This window comes from Bison bison, unplaced genomic scaffold (genome assembly GCF_000754665.1).
Source record: "Bison bison bison isolate TAMUID 2011002044 unplaced genomic scaffold, Bison_UMD1.0 scf7180017864040, whole genome shotgun sequence".
Classification (NCBI taxonomy): Eukaryota; Metazoa; Chordata; class Mammalia; order Artiodactyla; family Bovidae; genus Bison; species Bison bison.
The window spans coordinates 5,742,657-5,757,606 of NW_011494612.1; the positions used below are offsets into that span (position 1 = coordinate 5,742,657).

At 40.7% G+C, this 14,950-nt stretch overlaps 1 protein-coding gene across 1 annotated transcript in view; it reads left to right on the plus strand.

The window, feature by feature from the left end:
- Positions 1 to 420: 420 nt before the first annotated feature.
- TMEM212 (transmembrane protein 212) overlaps positions 421 to 14,950 on the plus strand; it is a 52,172-nt gene continuing 37,642 nt past the window's right edge. The window contains 4 exon segments of the mRNA XM_010835280.1: positions 421 to 607; positions 9,625 to 9,684; positions 10,649 to 10,856; positions 10,859 to 10,971. Coding sequence (XP_010833582.1) covers positions 449 to 607; positions 9,625 to 9,684; positions 10,649 to 10,856; positions 10,859 to 10,971 — 540 coding nt within the window. The 5' untranslated portion in view covers positions 421 to 448.

The window sequence follows — 14,950 nt, forward strand, 5'->3', positions numbered from 1 at the left end:
CTTTGTTTTGTGGGAAATTGTGCTGGGAAAGTGGATCTATTGTGCACAAAGGATGTTGGCTTTCTGCTGCAACCACCAGGCAGGTTGAGTTGAGAAACAATTAGCTCAGTCAGCAAGCCTTTGAATCTGATTAAGCCAGGAAGTGGTCACTCCCCACGACAGGGCAGAATGAAGGGAATGAAGGCGGTGGCCCAAAACAAGGAATGATCTCTCTGTCTCTGTCTGAAGTATTAGAATTTATTGTGTCAAATTTATGTCGAGGATTATTTCACTCCATTTTGTTATTATTTCACTAAAAACAAATATAATCTTGTTTCCAAGTGGATCAACAGTCCACATGTGTCATGGCTACTGTCTCTTAGAAACTTCTGTTTATCAAGGCCTGACATACTCTCATGTTTTGGTAACGGGACGTCTTTGAGACCCAGGACCCAAATCACAGAGGAAAATGCCGCATTTATACCAGTCTGCTGGCTGGGTTCTCAGTACTCTGGGGGCTCTCAGTGTATTCTCTGGAGTTATTGCTTTCTTCCCAGTCTTTTCCTGCAAGTTTTGGTTCACGGGATGGAGTGTCTGGATTGCCTGTCCCATTTGGAATGGAGTTTTGGTAGGAAAATATTTTAATATTAATGTTTTTATTACATGTGTTGAGAGAATAAAGGAAAAAGGGAGGGGAAAGTGGGATGAGAATGATACATCTTTTAAAGTTTTTCAACAACATGAAGACATAAAAATTCTACAGAAAATCAGATTGTACCTTAGAACATTGATTTCTATCAGTTATCTTTTAAAATATAAGTATTTCTTAATGTCATTTAATCATGTATACAGTATATCAGGTGGCATTAGTGGCAAACCTGCCTGCCAATGCAGGAGACATAAGAGACATTGGTTCAATCTCTGGGTTGGGAAGATTCCCTGAAGGAGGGCATGGCAGCCCTCTCTGGTATTCTTGCCTGGAGAATCCCATGGACACAAGAGCCTGGTGGGCTTCAGTCTGTGCGGTTGCAAAGAGTCGGACATGGCTGAAGTGACTTAGCATGCACACACACACAATGTATCAGATATACTATGATGAAATGCTATTCTCTCAAAAGTTACTTTATTTTACTCTTATCACCTTGACATTCTGAGAAATTGGAATCTATCTTTCAAAATCTGAGTGTAGAAAAAAAATACAAACCATGAAAAATAATTTTTAAATGAAGAACAAAGTAAAATGATTTTCAGGCAAATACTTTTATTAGAAACACTAAGGTTGTGTTTATGTGACCAAAAAGTTTGCAAGCCCCAAACCTTAGTTCTCCCATCCTTTTCTTTGAACAAAACTGTTTGCACTGAAAGTAACTGAAGAAGTTGGGTGATGGGCTTCACTAGCTTCATGTGTTGCCAAACCTGCATGTGCCAAATACACGTGGATACCAAGTAACTGCTCAGTGTCTGCCTGTTAAATGGTCTCACAGATGAACCATCATACTGGTACCTCAGCTTCTGGGTCAAAGAAACAAACACACGTAGCCTTGGAGTAGGTGGTAGCATGATGGAAGAGGAGTTACAGAGGCCTGAACATTCAACAAATCCTTCTCTCATTGTTTTCCGGGATGCCTGATACTCATTATTGGAAACTAGATAATTCGATTTTGAAACTTGTTGATCTTATGGAGTTTTCTCTTACAATATAGCCACTGTTGAGAGGGGCAATATCTTGTCCTTTTTCTAAGATTTTTTTCATGTGGACCGTTTTAAAAGTCTTTATTGAATTCGTTACAATATTCCTTCTGTTTTATGTTTTTTTTTGTTTTTGTCTTTTTGGCTGTGGGGCATGTGGGATCTTAGTTTCCTGACCAGGAATTGAACCCTCACCCCTCTGCATTGGAAGGGGAAGCCTTCAGGGAATTCCCTTAAGTCTTTTTAAAAAAAATCAAACTTTAATGGAGACACCATTTAAAAGAAAATCCCTAGGAAATATCATTTTAATTTATTTATTAAATAAATATATATTGATAGCCTACTACAATCTTGAGTTACAATGGAAAGTAAAATAAAGTCTTGCTATTAAAGGCACACAGTCTAGGGGGCTTTAATGATGGTGTGCAGATGGAGGAACACTGGATGGGAGGAGCAAGGAACTGAACGTGGAAACCACTTGATGGCATTTTTCTTTTCTTTATTTAACACATTTTTTTTACAACCACCACCCAAGTGTTGAACTTTTCCTCTTTCCCCCAACCCCTACCACAAACCACACAGTCATTCAAGAAAATGTTTATTAAACATCTACTAGAATGCAGAGATGACAGTTACACTTATACAAAAGACTACCAACTTCTTTGTTGGTGATCCAGAGTAAGAAAAGTATTTTACATCAAGACGTGAAATGTACATAAATAAATCTTTCAAGGGAAAAAGATAGATATTGAAACATACATATAACTAGATTTATAGAACAAAAGATTCACACACAAAAAATACTTTAGTTTCTGTGTGAAGCAAATTCTCATATTTTCTATTCAATATTAAAAAGAAAATTCTGACTTTACAATTGACCCAGAGTTTAACAAAACCATGGTTTATAGTTCAACCCTGTGTCCCTTTCTTATACATCTTTGCTTATCCCTGCTGGGTCTATCATAATATAGTCAACAGATATTGGTGATTTGATTTAGTTCACAAATTATTGAATATAAGCTTTCTACACCAAACATCTGTTTCACTAATCATGCTTCATTTAGCTAATCAGGCCCAGAGAAATGATATGGCAGCACAGAACTAGTCAGTGGCTTTTTGATTTTAAGAGTGACAGCATAGGGAAGTAGAGTCAGAGAGTTAGGATTTGAGAAGGTGGGCGTTGTTCAAGGCCTGACTTTGACATTCTTGGTATGTAGTCAAGAGCAGGGCCCTCATTCAGCTGGTTCTTCATTGCCTTTACCTTTAGAACATGGACTTTCACAGGTAGAGCGCCCATGTGAAACTGTCTAACCTAAGAGGCTCAGAGAGAAGGAACACAATTTGAACAAAGACTTCATAATAAAGAGTTTTGCCAATTTTAAAGCCCTACAAATGCTAGTTAATACCATGCTTTTGATTTATGCCCCACTCTGTCCAAGCCCTTTGTTCCTAATCCCTTGCACCCGCCTCACTCTCCCATTCTGTTCCCTGATGACCTGCTGAGTTCCCTATCATGTTACCTCCTGGACCTCACCTCCTACCACTCTACTTTTAGCTCATTTCTTTCCCATCACATTCCAAGGTGTGTCTGCCTCAGGGCCTTTGCACTGCCAGTTCTCTGTCTGAAGCCTTTTCTCACACAGCTTATTCCCTAACTTCCTTCACTTCTTGGGTCAAATGTCACTTTCTCACAGATGCCCTCCCTCATTGCTGTATTTAAAATTATAAACCTCCCCCACGTTGGTATTCTCAGTCTCTCATACATTGTTCTATTTTTCACCCATGGCCCTTAATACCATCTAATATACCATGTAATTGACTTATTTATTGTCACACTTCCCCCCAAATGTGCATGGTACAAAGGCAGGATTTCTTTTTAATCTATTTTGTTCACTGCTATATGTCCAACACTTAAAACAGAGTGAGTAAATATCATGCTAGATATTCAGTAAATATTGCCTGATATTTGCCAGTGTTTGCCTGATATTTGCCTGATATTGCCAGTGTTAAATGAGTGGTGAATCACATGCTCTCCATTTTGATAGATCAAAACTCCTTATACAGTTGAACTCTGATTAGACTGCAAAGAATAAAGGTCCAGCTGATATTTATACTGAAGCAGGAAAAAAAACCCTCATGAGAAGGAAAGCAATAAGAAAGCTCACTCTTTCAATAATATCTAAATTTGGAACAGTCTGATTTTTTTTTTTCCTAGTGAGTTTTCATAGTAAACCACAGCTCTGTCTGATCAGGGTCAATCTCAAAAGGTCTCTGACTCATCCTACAGCCATCTCTGCCAATCACTTCTCAACTTGTGTGTGGAATGTATCTTCCTTTGGTGGAAAGATGATTTTTACACTTCAATAATATTTTCTTTTGAAATTGACTCCATATCTCTTTTGAGATTAGAAGAGAGACATTTTTAGAAGTCGTCTATACTTTGTATTTGTTTGGTGACTTTCATTCAAGGCTTTCTAGTCTTCACAAATATTCATTTTCAGACTCTCACCTCAATTTGGACAGCAACGTGATAGGCAGTTTTCCTTGGATTTCTGATGTAGGTTATTTAAAGGTATCAGCTGCTAGAAAGTGCGCAGCAAGGAGATCATAGTGCCTTAAGGACTGAGCTCCACTTTAATCCTGGAAAACCTGGCCTGTAGATCAAATTCTGATGAAGAGACTGAAGTGGAGTGAATTTAAAAACAAGACCTAAAGCCTGCAGGGTCCAGTGGCTTGGCCAGCAGTGAGCAGCGGTGCTGCAAGTCCTGCTTGGAGATAGGAACTTTGGAGAAAAGCCGGCTAGACTCATTCATGCAATCTCCAGTTTCATCAACCATTAGAGAAGGGGCTTGATGGCACCAAATGCTTAAGACTCTTATAGCGTCAGCAGTCCTGTGATTTCCAACCAGCCAATGGTCTGTTTTCCACTTAGATAACCTAAGCTTTTTGAAGCTTAATTTGTCCAAAAATGTAATCATATTACCGCCAAAAGTACTTATTTCTTCTTCTGACTTGATAGTCTTTGAACTCAATTTCAAACTCTCAAGTGAATTTTGACTTAATCCTTTCCTCTAGCTTTCCTGGTGGCTCAGATGGTAAAGCATCTGCCTGCAATGTGGGAGACCTGAGTTCGATCCCTGGGTTGGGAAGATCTGGAGAAGGAAATGGCAACCCACTCCAGTATTCTTGCCTGGAGAATCCCATAGATGGAGGAGCCTGGTGTAGGTCTTTGCGACCATGGGGTCGCAAAGAGTTGGACACGACTTAGCGACTTCACTTTCATTTCCTTCACTTTCCTCTAGTGTTTCGCAAACTGAAACGTGCATATGAACCAACTAGCACACTTGTGGCCAGTGTGCACATGCGTGCTCAGTTGGGTCCAACTCTCTACAACTTCATGGACAGAGCAATGCCAGGCTCCTGCATCCATGGGATTCTCAATGCAAGAATACTGGAATGGGTTGCCATTCGCTTCTCCAGGGGATCTTCCTGAGCCAGGGATTGAACTTGTGTCTCCTGTGTCTCCTGCATTGGTGGGCAATTTCTTTACCACTGAGCCACCTGGGAAGCCAAATCAACTAGAGATTTTTTTTTGTAATTTTCTTTCTTTTTAAAAAATTTATTTATTTTTTAATATAAATTCATTTATTTTAATTGGAGGTTAATTACTTTACAATATTGTATTGGTTTTGCCATACATCAACATGAATCTGCCACAGGTGTACACATGTTCCCCATCCTGAACACCCCTTCCTCCTCCCTCCCCATACCATCATCCCTCTGGGTCATTTCAGTGCACCAGCCCCAAGCATCCAGTATCATGCATTGAACCTGGACTGGTGATTCATTTCATATATGATATTATACATGTTTCAATGCCATTCTCCCAAATCATCCCACCCTCTCCCTCTCCCACAGAGTCCAAAAGACTGCTCTATACATCTGTGTCTCTTTTGCTGTCTCGCATACAGGGTTATCATTACCATCTTTCTAAATTTCATATATATGTGTGGAGATTCCTTAAAAAACTGGAAATAGAACTGCCTTATGACCCAGCAATCCCGCTACTGGGCATATACACCAAGGAAACCAGAATTGAAAGAGACACATGTACCCCAATGTTCATCACAGCACTGTTTATAATAGCCAGGACATGGAAGCAACCTAGATGCCCATTAGCAGATGAATGGATAAGAAAGCTGTGGTACATATACACAATGGAGTATATTACTCAGCCATTAATACATTTAATACATTTGAATCAGTTCTAATGAGGTGGATGAAACTGGAGCCTACTATACAGAGTGAAGTAAGCCAGAAAGAAAAACACCAATACAACTAAAGATTTTGTTAAAAATGTCAGCTCTGATTCTATGACTCTAAAGGGCAGTTGAGATTCTGCATGTCTGACAAGTTCCCAAGAGATGAGATACTACTGGTCCTTAAGACTGTACTTAGGGCAGCAACACACTAATCCAGCCCATTTCAGCCCCACTTCCACCCCACCACGTCCAATCCACTGCCAAGTAACTGGTATTTTTCCCACGAGGCAAAATCTCTGTGTTCTTTTCTTTTTTTGTTCTCACTGCGCACCCCCGCCAACCTCCTTACCACTTCCCACCCCACTCAGGTTTTACGCCTTGAAACTTTGATAGCTAAACTGTGAGAATCTGTGTGTTAGTGGATTATAAAATCAAGCTGTGGGGTAGTGAGTATTTAAACATATAGAATAGAATCAAACAGAAAAGAGTTATATCCATAATAAAGTTATGTGTTATCATGTAAAAATATTTATAACTTGGCCATGACGCAAAATATGTATCTTACTATGGGTAGAGGTTTAAAGAAAAAGCTTGAAGAGCAGGGTCTTACAGAGATCTCTAGGTCTTACTCCATACCTATCCAGCATGCAACAAATGGCTTATCTTTCTAAACCTCTGCTGTGTCCATCTAGTCCTGTCTTTGAAAATCTTCAGTGTCGCTTCATCACCCAAAGTTCAGGTTTGTTAGCCTGGATTTTGAGGCCCTCCTCCACTTGGCCTCTTGTGGCTTTCAAGCCTGGTTTCCTACTCCTCTCTGCCAGGGACCGACCCTCTGATGGTCCTGGCTCCTCTCACCTTTCATTCCCCAAGCACGCCTGCCATGTTCCCCCCTGTGTATATGAGGTCCCAGCTGCCTGCACTGCCCTTTCCTCTGTCTCTCCCACTGAAATCACAACCATCCTTCAAGCAATCGCCTCCATCAGCGATTGTCCCCCGGAAGTGGTATCTTGTCACCAACCTCTTCCCACACAGAAAGTACTCACTCTTCCTGCCTAATTTTGTGGACATTCTTATGTCCTTCCTTTCACATCTGGACTGTAAATTCCGTTTAGAGTTGGAGCCATGGTTTGTATAATTATTGCTTGGTGAGCTTGCTTTTCTTATTTAGCTTCTCTGTGCCTCAGTTAAAAACTAGAAAATGATTTCCTCCTAGGGTCATTCATTGTGAGGATTAAATGAATTAACACTCGTAAAGTGTTTGGTAGAGCGCCTGGTATCCAGTTAGTGCACAATAAACTCTCAATGTTATTATCGTTATTCCATTGGCATAGTGCCTATCATGAACCAGTACCCCCAAAATAGATGTCTGTAAGTGCGTAAATTAACCCATATTATTAGGATTCCTCTAAAAGTTTCTATTTCTGCTGTGAAGCTCTCTGCTTCCTTCAATTCATCTGCTTCTGGGAACTGCATCCTTACTGGGGCCATTTAAAGATTTAGTGGGAGGGTTCACAATTAGCATGCAGAATATGAGCAGCAACTTTTGCCAGACCCAAGTAATGTCCCTCAAGCTGCTCCCAGAGAACAGGTCCACAGCCAGACGAGAAGGCAGAGGCTGCAGGGCTGGGTCACCCTCTGCATTCACACCCTCCCCAACCACAGCCTCCCCTCTGCCTTTCCTCACAACCGGACCGCCCCTCTCTGCCCAACTCTTCACCTCTCAAAATGTCACCATTTCCTTTTCCCAATTGACTTCTCTCCCCTATTCTCAAATCTCTCTTTTTAAAATTCTTTTCCTTTTCCCTATCTAAAAATATATATTTTTTTGTAATGAAAGGAGGCAAGGGGAAAGCCCGTGACTCTTGGGGGAACACCCTCACTCCATGTCCCACCCACAGCCAGGCACCAAAAGAGATGGGTGTGCTTGGGTCCTGAGTCACCATCTTCAGGGTGGATTGAACAAGTTACTGAATGGCATTCATACACCAACCTCCCCCATGAAAGATCTTTTTCAAAGTTTTGTGTAAACAAAGCAAAATTCAAGCTGGCAGCTACAACAGAAATAACAGGCAGCTGCAATTCTGCAGGATTTTTCAACTTTTGAAAGGAAAGAAATGGTTTGTGCCAATGTAGTTAAGGCAATCCAGAATGTAAGCATCTGATAATGTCAGTTATCTACTTGGACTTCAATCAGGAGAGGTGTCTCCTTTGCTTTTTATTTCGTTTGCTTTAGGGTTTCTCATGCGTGGAGGAGTGACGTGTCAGTTGAGCGCTTTGCCTCTGAACGCAGAGATTGGCCCCAGGCTTAGCATCAGTGCTACAGTTGCTCTTAATAATTCTCTTGTTTTGTTGTACTATTTATGCTGGCTCAACCTCCATAGGGTCGCTTGGAAACTTTCCTCTTGCGGAATCAAGCCCAACCTCGTTTGACTACAGATGATTCTGTTTTTATCCATGGGAGTTTAATGGGATGGTGATGCCAAATCTGGAATTTCAGGCTTAGCTGCATGAGAAGTGTTGTGTGAGTGTATGTGTGTGTGCTTTCCCCCCTCACTCTCAAATTGTCTAAATCCAATATTCAAAATAGAATATGCCAGGAAGATGAAAATCTGTTTCTCAAAACAATAAATATACTAGACCTGGAGCTACAAAAAGTAACATCCCACAAAACCATTTTGTTAAGAACTCTGATTTTTTTTCTCCTTAAATTTGTTGATACCATACAGTGAAGTTTATTTCTCTGTCTTAAACTGTAAAATTTTAAAATCCTAAATTATAACTATTTTTAGTCCTGTCCTCATTCTATATCTTATTTTAGGCACATCTCTTCCTGGTTTTCTCTCTCAACCTCAAAACATTCCTTGCACAGGGACAAATTATTTATGGGTTGGGAATAAGCAATTTCTGGATTCAGTGGCCACAAAGGTCTCCATCAGACCCAGTGCCAAATCGAAGATGAGTCCAGAATTTTTCCCCACTGTCTGTTACTCAATTCTGATGACACCATTCCCTCCTTTGTTGAACTATTTTCATTCTGCATTTGGGACCTTTTTCTTCAACGGAGACTGTTAAAAAAATCTCTTTTGGAAAGTTGGACACCACTGCCCCTAGAACCATAAATGCCCCGTCATGCATTTATTCTAATGATAATTTTTATTACTTGAAAAGTAGAGATCATGGATTTGTATCCCACCAGCAGGGCAAGCCTGCAAAATCTCTGAAGAAAGCAAACAGTAGAAGATATGCTACTGGGAGGGTTTGTCGGGGGTCAAGGGGTGGGGTGGGGAGGAAGTTTTGTGACACATTTCCATTCCAGTTCCTTCTGTTTGTAATTTTAGCAATTTGTGAGAAAAAAGAACAATAGACTATTAATCAAAATAAAACATATGGCAAGGGTTATAAAGCCAAGCTTTTATTGCAGTGACATCTTACAGTAGTAAAGGTTATGACTGTGATGGCAATGGCAAGATGGAAAATTTTAAAAATGAGCCTGTGTGAATCGTGTCTTTGTGACACTGATGGCTTCTTTTCCTCATTGGCATCACTGATGAGGAGGTGATCAAAGCCATAAACCCACTTAGCTATCTGCAATTCCTTCCAGTTCATGATAAAGTTGTCAAACTGTGAAGCAGATTGAACTCTTTCCAGAGGCACCTTCTCTCATGGATGTTGTTTTACCATGTTCCTTTTACAGGCCGTCACAACTGGTATCCTCCTACTGTTGGCTCACAAAGAGTGGACACAGAGATACCTGGTAAATACATAGATGTCAAGTAAAGTGGTAGAGTAAGTTTGAAGGTCAAATCTCTACTAGTTCAGGATAGAACACAAAGAATGTGATTTCTGATTAAAACTGACTTTTGTCTAATTTATGCCTTATTATAATGCATTTCAATAAAACACTGTTTTAAATGACTAATTTTTATCTGATACCTGCTCTAAGCATTTTCTACAAGTTACTGATTATGGTATTTAAGTATTTGATTAATAGTTTGGGAAGAACAGAACCAGTGTTAGTCTTCCTGAATTACATTTTGCAAAAATGGATCTGTAGTCTTGTCTGTTTTAATGATTCATTTTCAAGTTCTCAATTCCTGTTTGGGATCTCTTTCCAATCTCTCTACTGCTTCTCCCATAAAAAGGATGAAAAGTCTGTGTCTTGCATTTCAACAGCATAGAGTCAAGTACAGAAAGACTTACCTTGAGCAGATTATAGCTCCTCTTCCCATGGCCACAGCAGAGCTTCTGAAACTTTATGTGTGAGTTACCTGGGGTTCTGGTTAAAATGCAGATTCTGACTCAGAAGATCTGCAAGAGACTGAGATTCTCCATTTCTAATAAGCTCCCAGAGGGTGTCAGTTCTCCTGGACCATGGACCACACCCTGAATAACCAAGTCCTAGAGTAAGGCAGGGATTCTGTTCACTCATTTCTGTTTTTCCCACCCTAGACTGGTTCTCAACATGGGATAGGAGATAAATAAATGTTTCTTGAATGGAGTTGATTTCATTTCTGCCCCAGTGGGTTGATATGTTATTCTCTCATATTGAAGGGTCAAGAGGAAAACAAAAGGACCTAAAGAGGTAGCTGTAAACCATTTCTTCTTCATTTCCCAGTAGGAAAGATTAATAGGCAGCCTCTCTTTTTCCCTCGTGTTGCTAAGAAGCTTCTAAAACATCGAGCTCCCAAAGTAATCATCTGTTTATGTTTTATTTTCAGTGGGAAGCTAGTTTCACCTTTGTGATTCTGAGCATGATGGGATGCCCACTTCATTTTACAGTAGCCTTGGTTTCTGCTCTCCTTGGCCCGTATTGCTTCTACTCACTCTCAGGGATTGCAGGGATCAATTACCTCGGTTATGCAGTTGCTTTTCCTTTTCCGTATGCAAAATTCCCATCAGTCTGTGTGGACCCACCGCACTATGAAGAGTACACCTGACACTGCAAGCCTTCGACCTGTGCCTGAGCTCTGCCATGCTCTGTGTCTCCCTGACAGCGTTCATCACACTTTCTGCAAGACTTATCCAGAATGGACATGTCAATGTAAGTTTCCAGAACAGGGCAGACACTTCTTGTTCCATTTTAAATGCTAACATGGAAAGTTTGGTATATTAATACTTGATCTGTCTCTCTTATTTACCTGTGTATCTTGTATAACCAAAATTTTCCCCCTCTTTCTACTTCTACCCCAGCCAAGAGACTGATTTACATCAACATCAGATTCAGCTTTCTTTTTCCAAAAGGGCTGATAATAATATTAATGATATGATAATAGAAATATAAACTGAATATTTAGTATGTGTCCATTTCACAGATAGTAAACGGAGGCTAAAGAGTTCACACGACTTGCCCAGCTTATCACACAGCTTAGTGGATAGTAAGACCAGATTCAGACTTCGGAGCTATTTCTCTTCATTAGGCCAGATTTACCCTGGGCTCCCTCATCACCCGCCTTGCATCCTCTGCTCCTCTGCCAGACCATTAAGATGTAAGGCTTTGGCTTCCTTGAGGGTTAGAGTGGGTTTATTGGAAGAATAGCGTAAGTGACTTGTGGTTCAAAATTCCTATGGTTGATACTGGGTCCCTCTTTTGTGGGTTGAACAGCCTATCCCTAAAAAGAGATATTTCCCACTACAGACTCTTATACTGGCCTTATGATTCAAGTTAGGATTATATCAGGGTCAAGTAAATTTTGGTTATGTTAGCCAATTTTTTTCTAGTTTTATCCTATCAACACCGACCAGTAAAGCTGGAAGACAAGAATTTGGCACTCTCGATGCCTTTTGTGGTCAGTCTTGTCCTCTTCAATGTCTTCATAAATCTGCAAAGGAAATCCTGTACATTCTTAGGAACAGAGTTGATTTTACAAGCAACTCTCTGAGAAACAAGGCAAGCATACCAAAATCACCACCCCCACTGTACTGCCAGAGCAGTTTAGTATTTGAGATCCCTCCCTTGCGGCGAATGACCTAACTTTCTAGAGTCATTTGTTAAAAGGAACATATGCCTAGGAGAACCACCCATTAAAGAGTTGACAGTCATAACCCCTTCACATGGGTGGCTAATCAGACATCTGGCTATCATTTTAGGCAGAACCCCAACATTGAGGTTTAACCTCGGGTGGAGGATAGGGAAAAAAGAATGAAAAAAATATATGCAGAGCATGGTAAGACAGCCCCATGGAAACCCAACAGTGAGACCACCTAAAGTGCCTGGAGAGAGAGAAAATTAATTGAAAGCAGAGAAAGATTCTGTGACTTCACAGATTTTTGCCTTTGTCCATCTTGCTCAGAACAGTTTCTAGGTGTGTGGTTTCTGTGCTGAGTTCAGGACCCAGTAGAACTGCAACATGCTACTCAAAGGGGTTCAATGACATCAGAAACACCCAGTGTTCTTGTGAAACTAGGTTTCAGAATCCTTTCCAGGTTCTTTCACACTACATCAGAAATTCTGGGGTTGGAGGCAGGGAATGTGCATTTTTAACACACGTCCCAAGAGATTCTGATGAAAATTCTCTTCCTAGCACAAGCTTTACTTAATATCACTTCTGAACAGAATTTCAGTTATACAAATTACATAAAATGGAGTACTAGTGTGGTTGAGGGTTCTAGATAAATTTAATAAGCATGTCTTTGATGAATGTTCTTAGATGACTTGATGCCATTTAATCTGTAGGGGTGGAAAATCACATTTCATTAGCAAGGATGAGTGGCTGACATAATGGGATATGATGTCCTATATTAATAAATAGACCACTGTTGCCCCGAGCCCAAAAGAAATATGTGTAGCCTGAACAAACCTTTGTCATCATGAAGAAATCTCAGCTACATTAGGTACAATTTTCAGCAGTAGAATAAATGGATCATTTATCAAAACTCTAGAAAACAGACAACTTTTTTAGAAGGAAAGGTGGATCATTTGTTGGGATACAGAATTCTACATAGTGACTCTACTTTTAATGAATCTTCATGTAGTTGTGTTGTTAGATTCCCTACATGCTGAACTGGATAAGTAATATTTAAAAATTTTTATTTAAAACTAATAAACATTGCAAAATATGCTGCTGATTCACACTTTTTCATATAAACAAAACAGTGAAAATGCTTTTAAAAGCTTCACTTTCAAGCGTCTGCCTGAAAATTAAAATTCTCTTGTGTAAATATACTACATAGCAGGAAACTCTGGAGAAGGCAATGGCACCCCACTCCGGTACTCTTGCTTGGAAAGTCCCATAAACAGAGGAGCCTGGTGGGCTGCAGTCCATGGGGTCACTGAGGGTCGGACACGACTGAGCGACTTCACTTTCACTTTTCGCTTTCACGCACTGGAGAAGGAAATGGCAACCCACTCCAGTGTTCTTACCTGGAGAATCCCAGGGACGGAGAAGCCTGGTAGACTGCCGTCTATGGGGTCGCACAGAGTTGGACACGACTGAAGTGACTTAGCAGCAGTAGCAGCAGCAGCAGAAAACTCAAAAGCTATGAAAAATCATAAAAAATAAAAAGAAGAAAGTGGTGGTTTGAAGGAGGATTTGGGGGAAATTATGGTTGTACTGTAGAACAAAATCAATTTTTTTTCAGATCCATATGTAACAGTCAATATTATGTGGAAAAATATTCCCTCCTAAGGATTTGTTTCTGTAAGTTCAAAAACATGTTTTCAAAAATGAATCAAGTACCCCCTTAGGAATCACCACATTCTTTATTTCTTCCTTCCTGTGCCTTTTCAGTTCAGTAGAATTGAAGTCATTTCATGTCCCAGTCAGCTCAGCTGCTGTTAAAAAATGCCATAGACTGGGTGGCTTAACCAACACATATTTATTTCTCACAGTTCCAGAGACTGGAAGTCAAGATCAAAGTGCTAGCATGGTTGGTTTTGGTGAGGCCTTCTTCCTGGGTGTGGATGACTGCCTTCTCACTGAGTGAGCACATAGCCTTTCCAGGGCCCAGTTGTAGAGAAGAGCAACCTTATTGTCTCCTATTTCTTACAGACATTAATCTCACAGGAGCTCCACACTCATGACCTCATGTAAACTTCTCGCAAATGACTTACTGCAAAATAGCATCACAGTGTGGGGATTAGGGTTTCAACATATGGATTGGGGAGGGGAGAGACACAAATAGTTGATAACATCTTACTGAAGGTCACACAGCGCTGGTGTATGAGCATGCAGTCAATTGGTACCCAACTAAAATCGGAAGAAGTGTTTGAAAGAGGTGTGAAGGGTGTGATGATTTTGACAAACACGAAAGCATGGTGTGAGTGCTACAGACTAAATATTCGTGCATGTGCATGCATGCTAAGTTGCTCCAGTCATGTCTGACTCTTTGTGACTGTGACTGTAGCCTGCCAAGCTCCTCTGTCCAAGGACTTCTCCAGGCAAGAATACTGGAGTAGGCTGCCATTTCTTTCTCCAATGTTATCACCCCCCAAATTCTAAGCCCTAACCCCTACTGTGATGGTATTAAGAGATGTGGGTCTTTGGGCAGTAATTAGATTTGGATGAGGTCATGACAGTCATCAGAAACTCTGTGATGGGGTTCAGTTCAGTTCAGTTCAGTCGCTCAGTTGTGTCTGACTCTTTGCGACCCCATGAATCGCAGCACGCCAGGCTTCCCTGTCCATCACCAACTCCCGGAGTTCACTCAGACTCAGGTCCATCGAGTCAGTGATGCCATCCAGCCATCTCATCCTCTGTCATCCCCTTCTCCTCCTGCCCCTAGTCACTCCCAGCATCAGAGTCTTTTCCAATGAGTCAGCTCTTCGCATGAGGTGGCCAAAGTACTGGAGTTTCAGCTTTAGCATCATTCCTACCAAAGAAATCCCAGGACTGATCTCCTTTAGGATGGACTGGTTGGATCTCCTTGCAGTCCAAGGGACTCTCAAGAGTCTTCTCCAACACCACAGGTCAAAAGCATCAATTCTTCGATGCTCAGCTTTCTTCACAGTCCAACTCTCACATCCATACATGACCACTGGAAAAACCATAGCCTTGACTAGACACACCTTTGTTGGCAAAGTA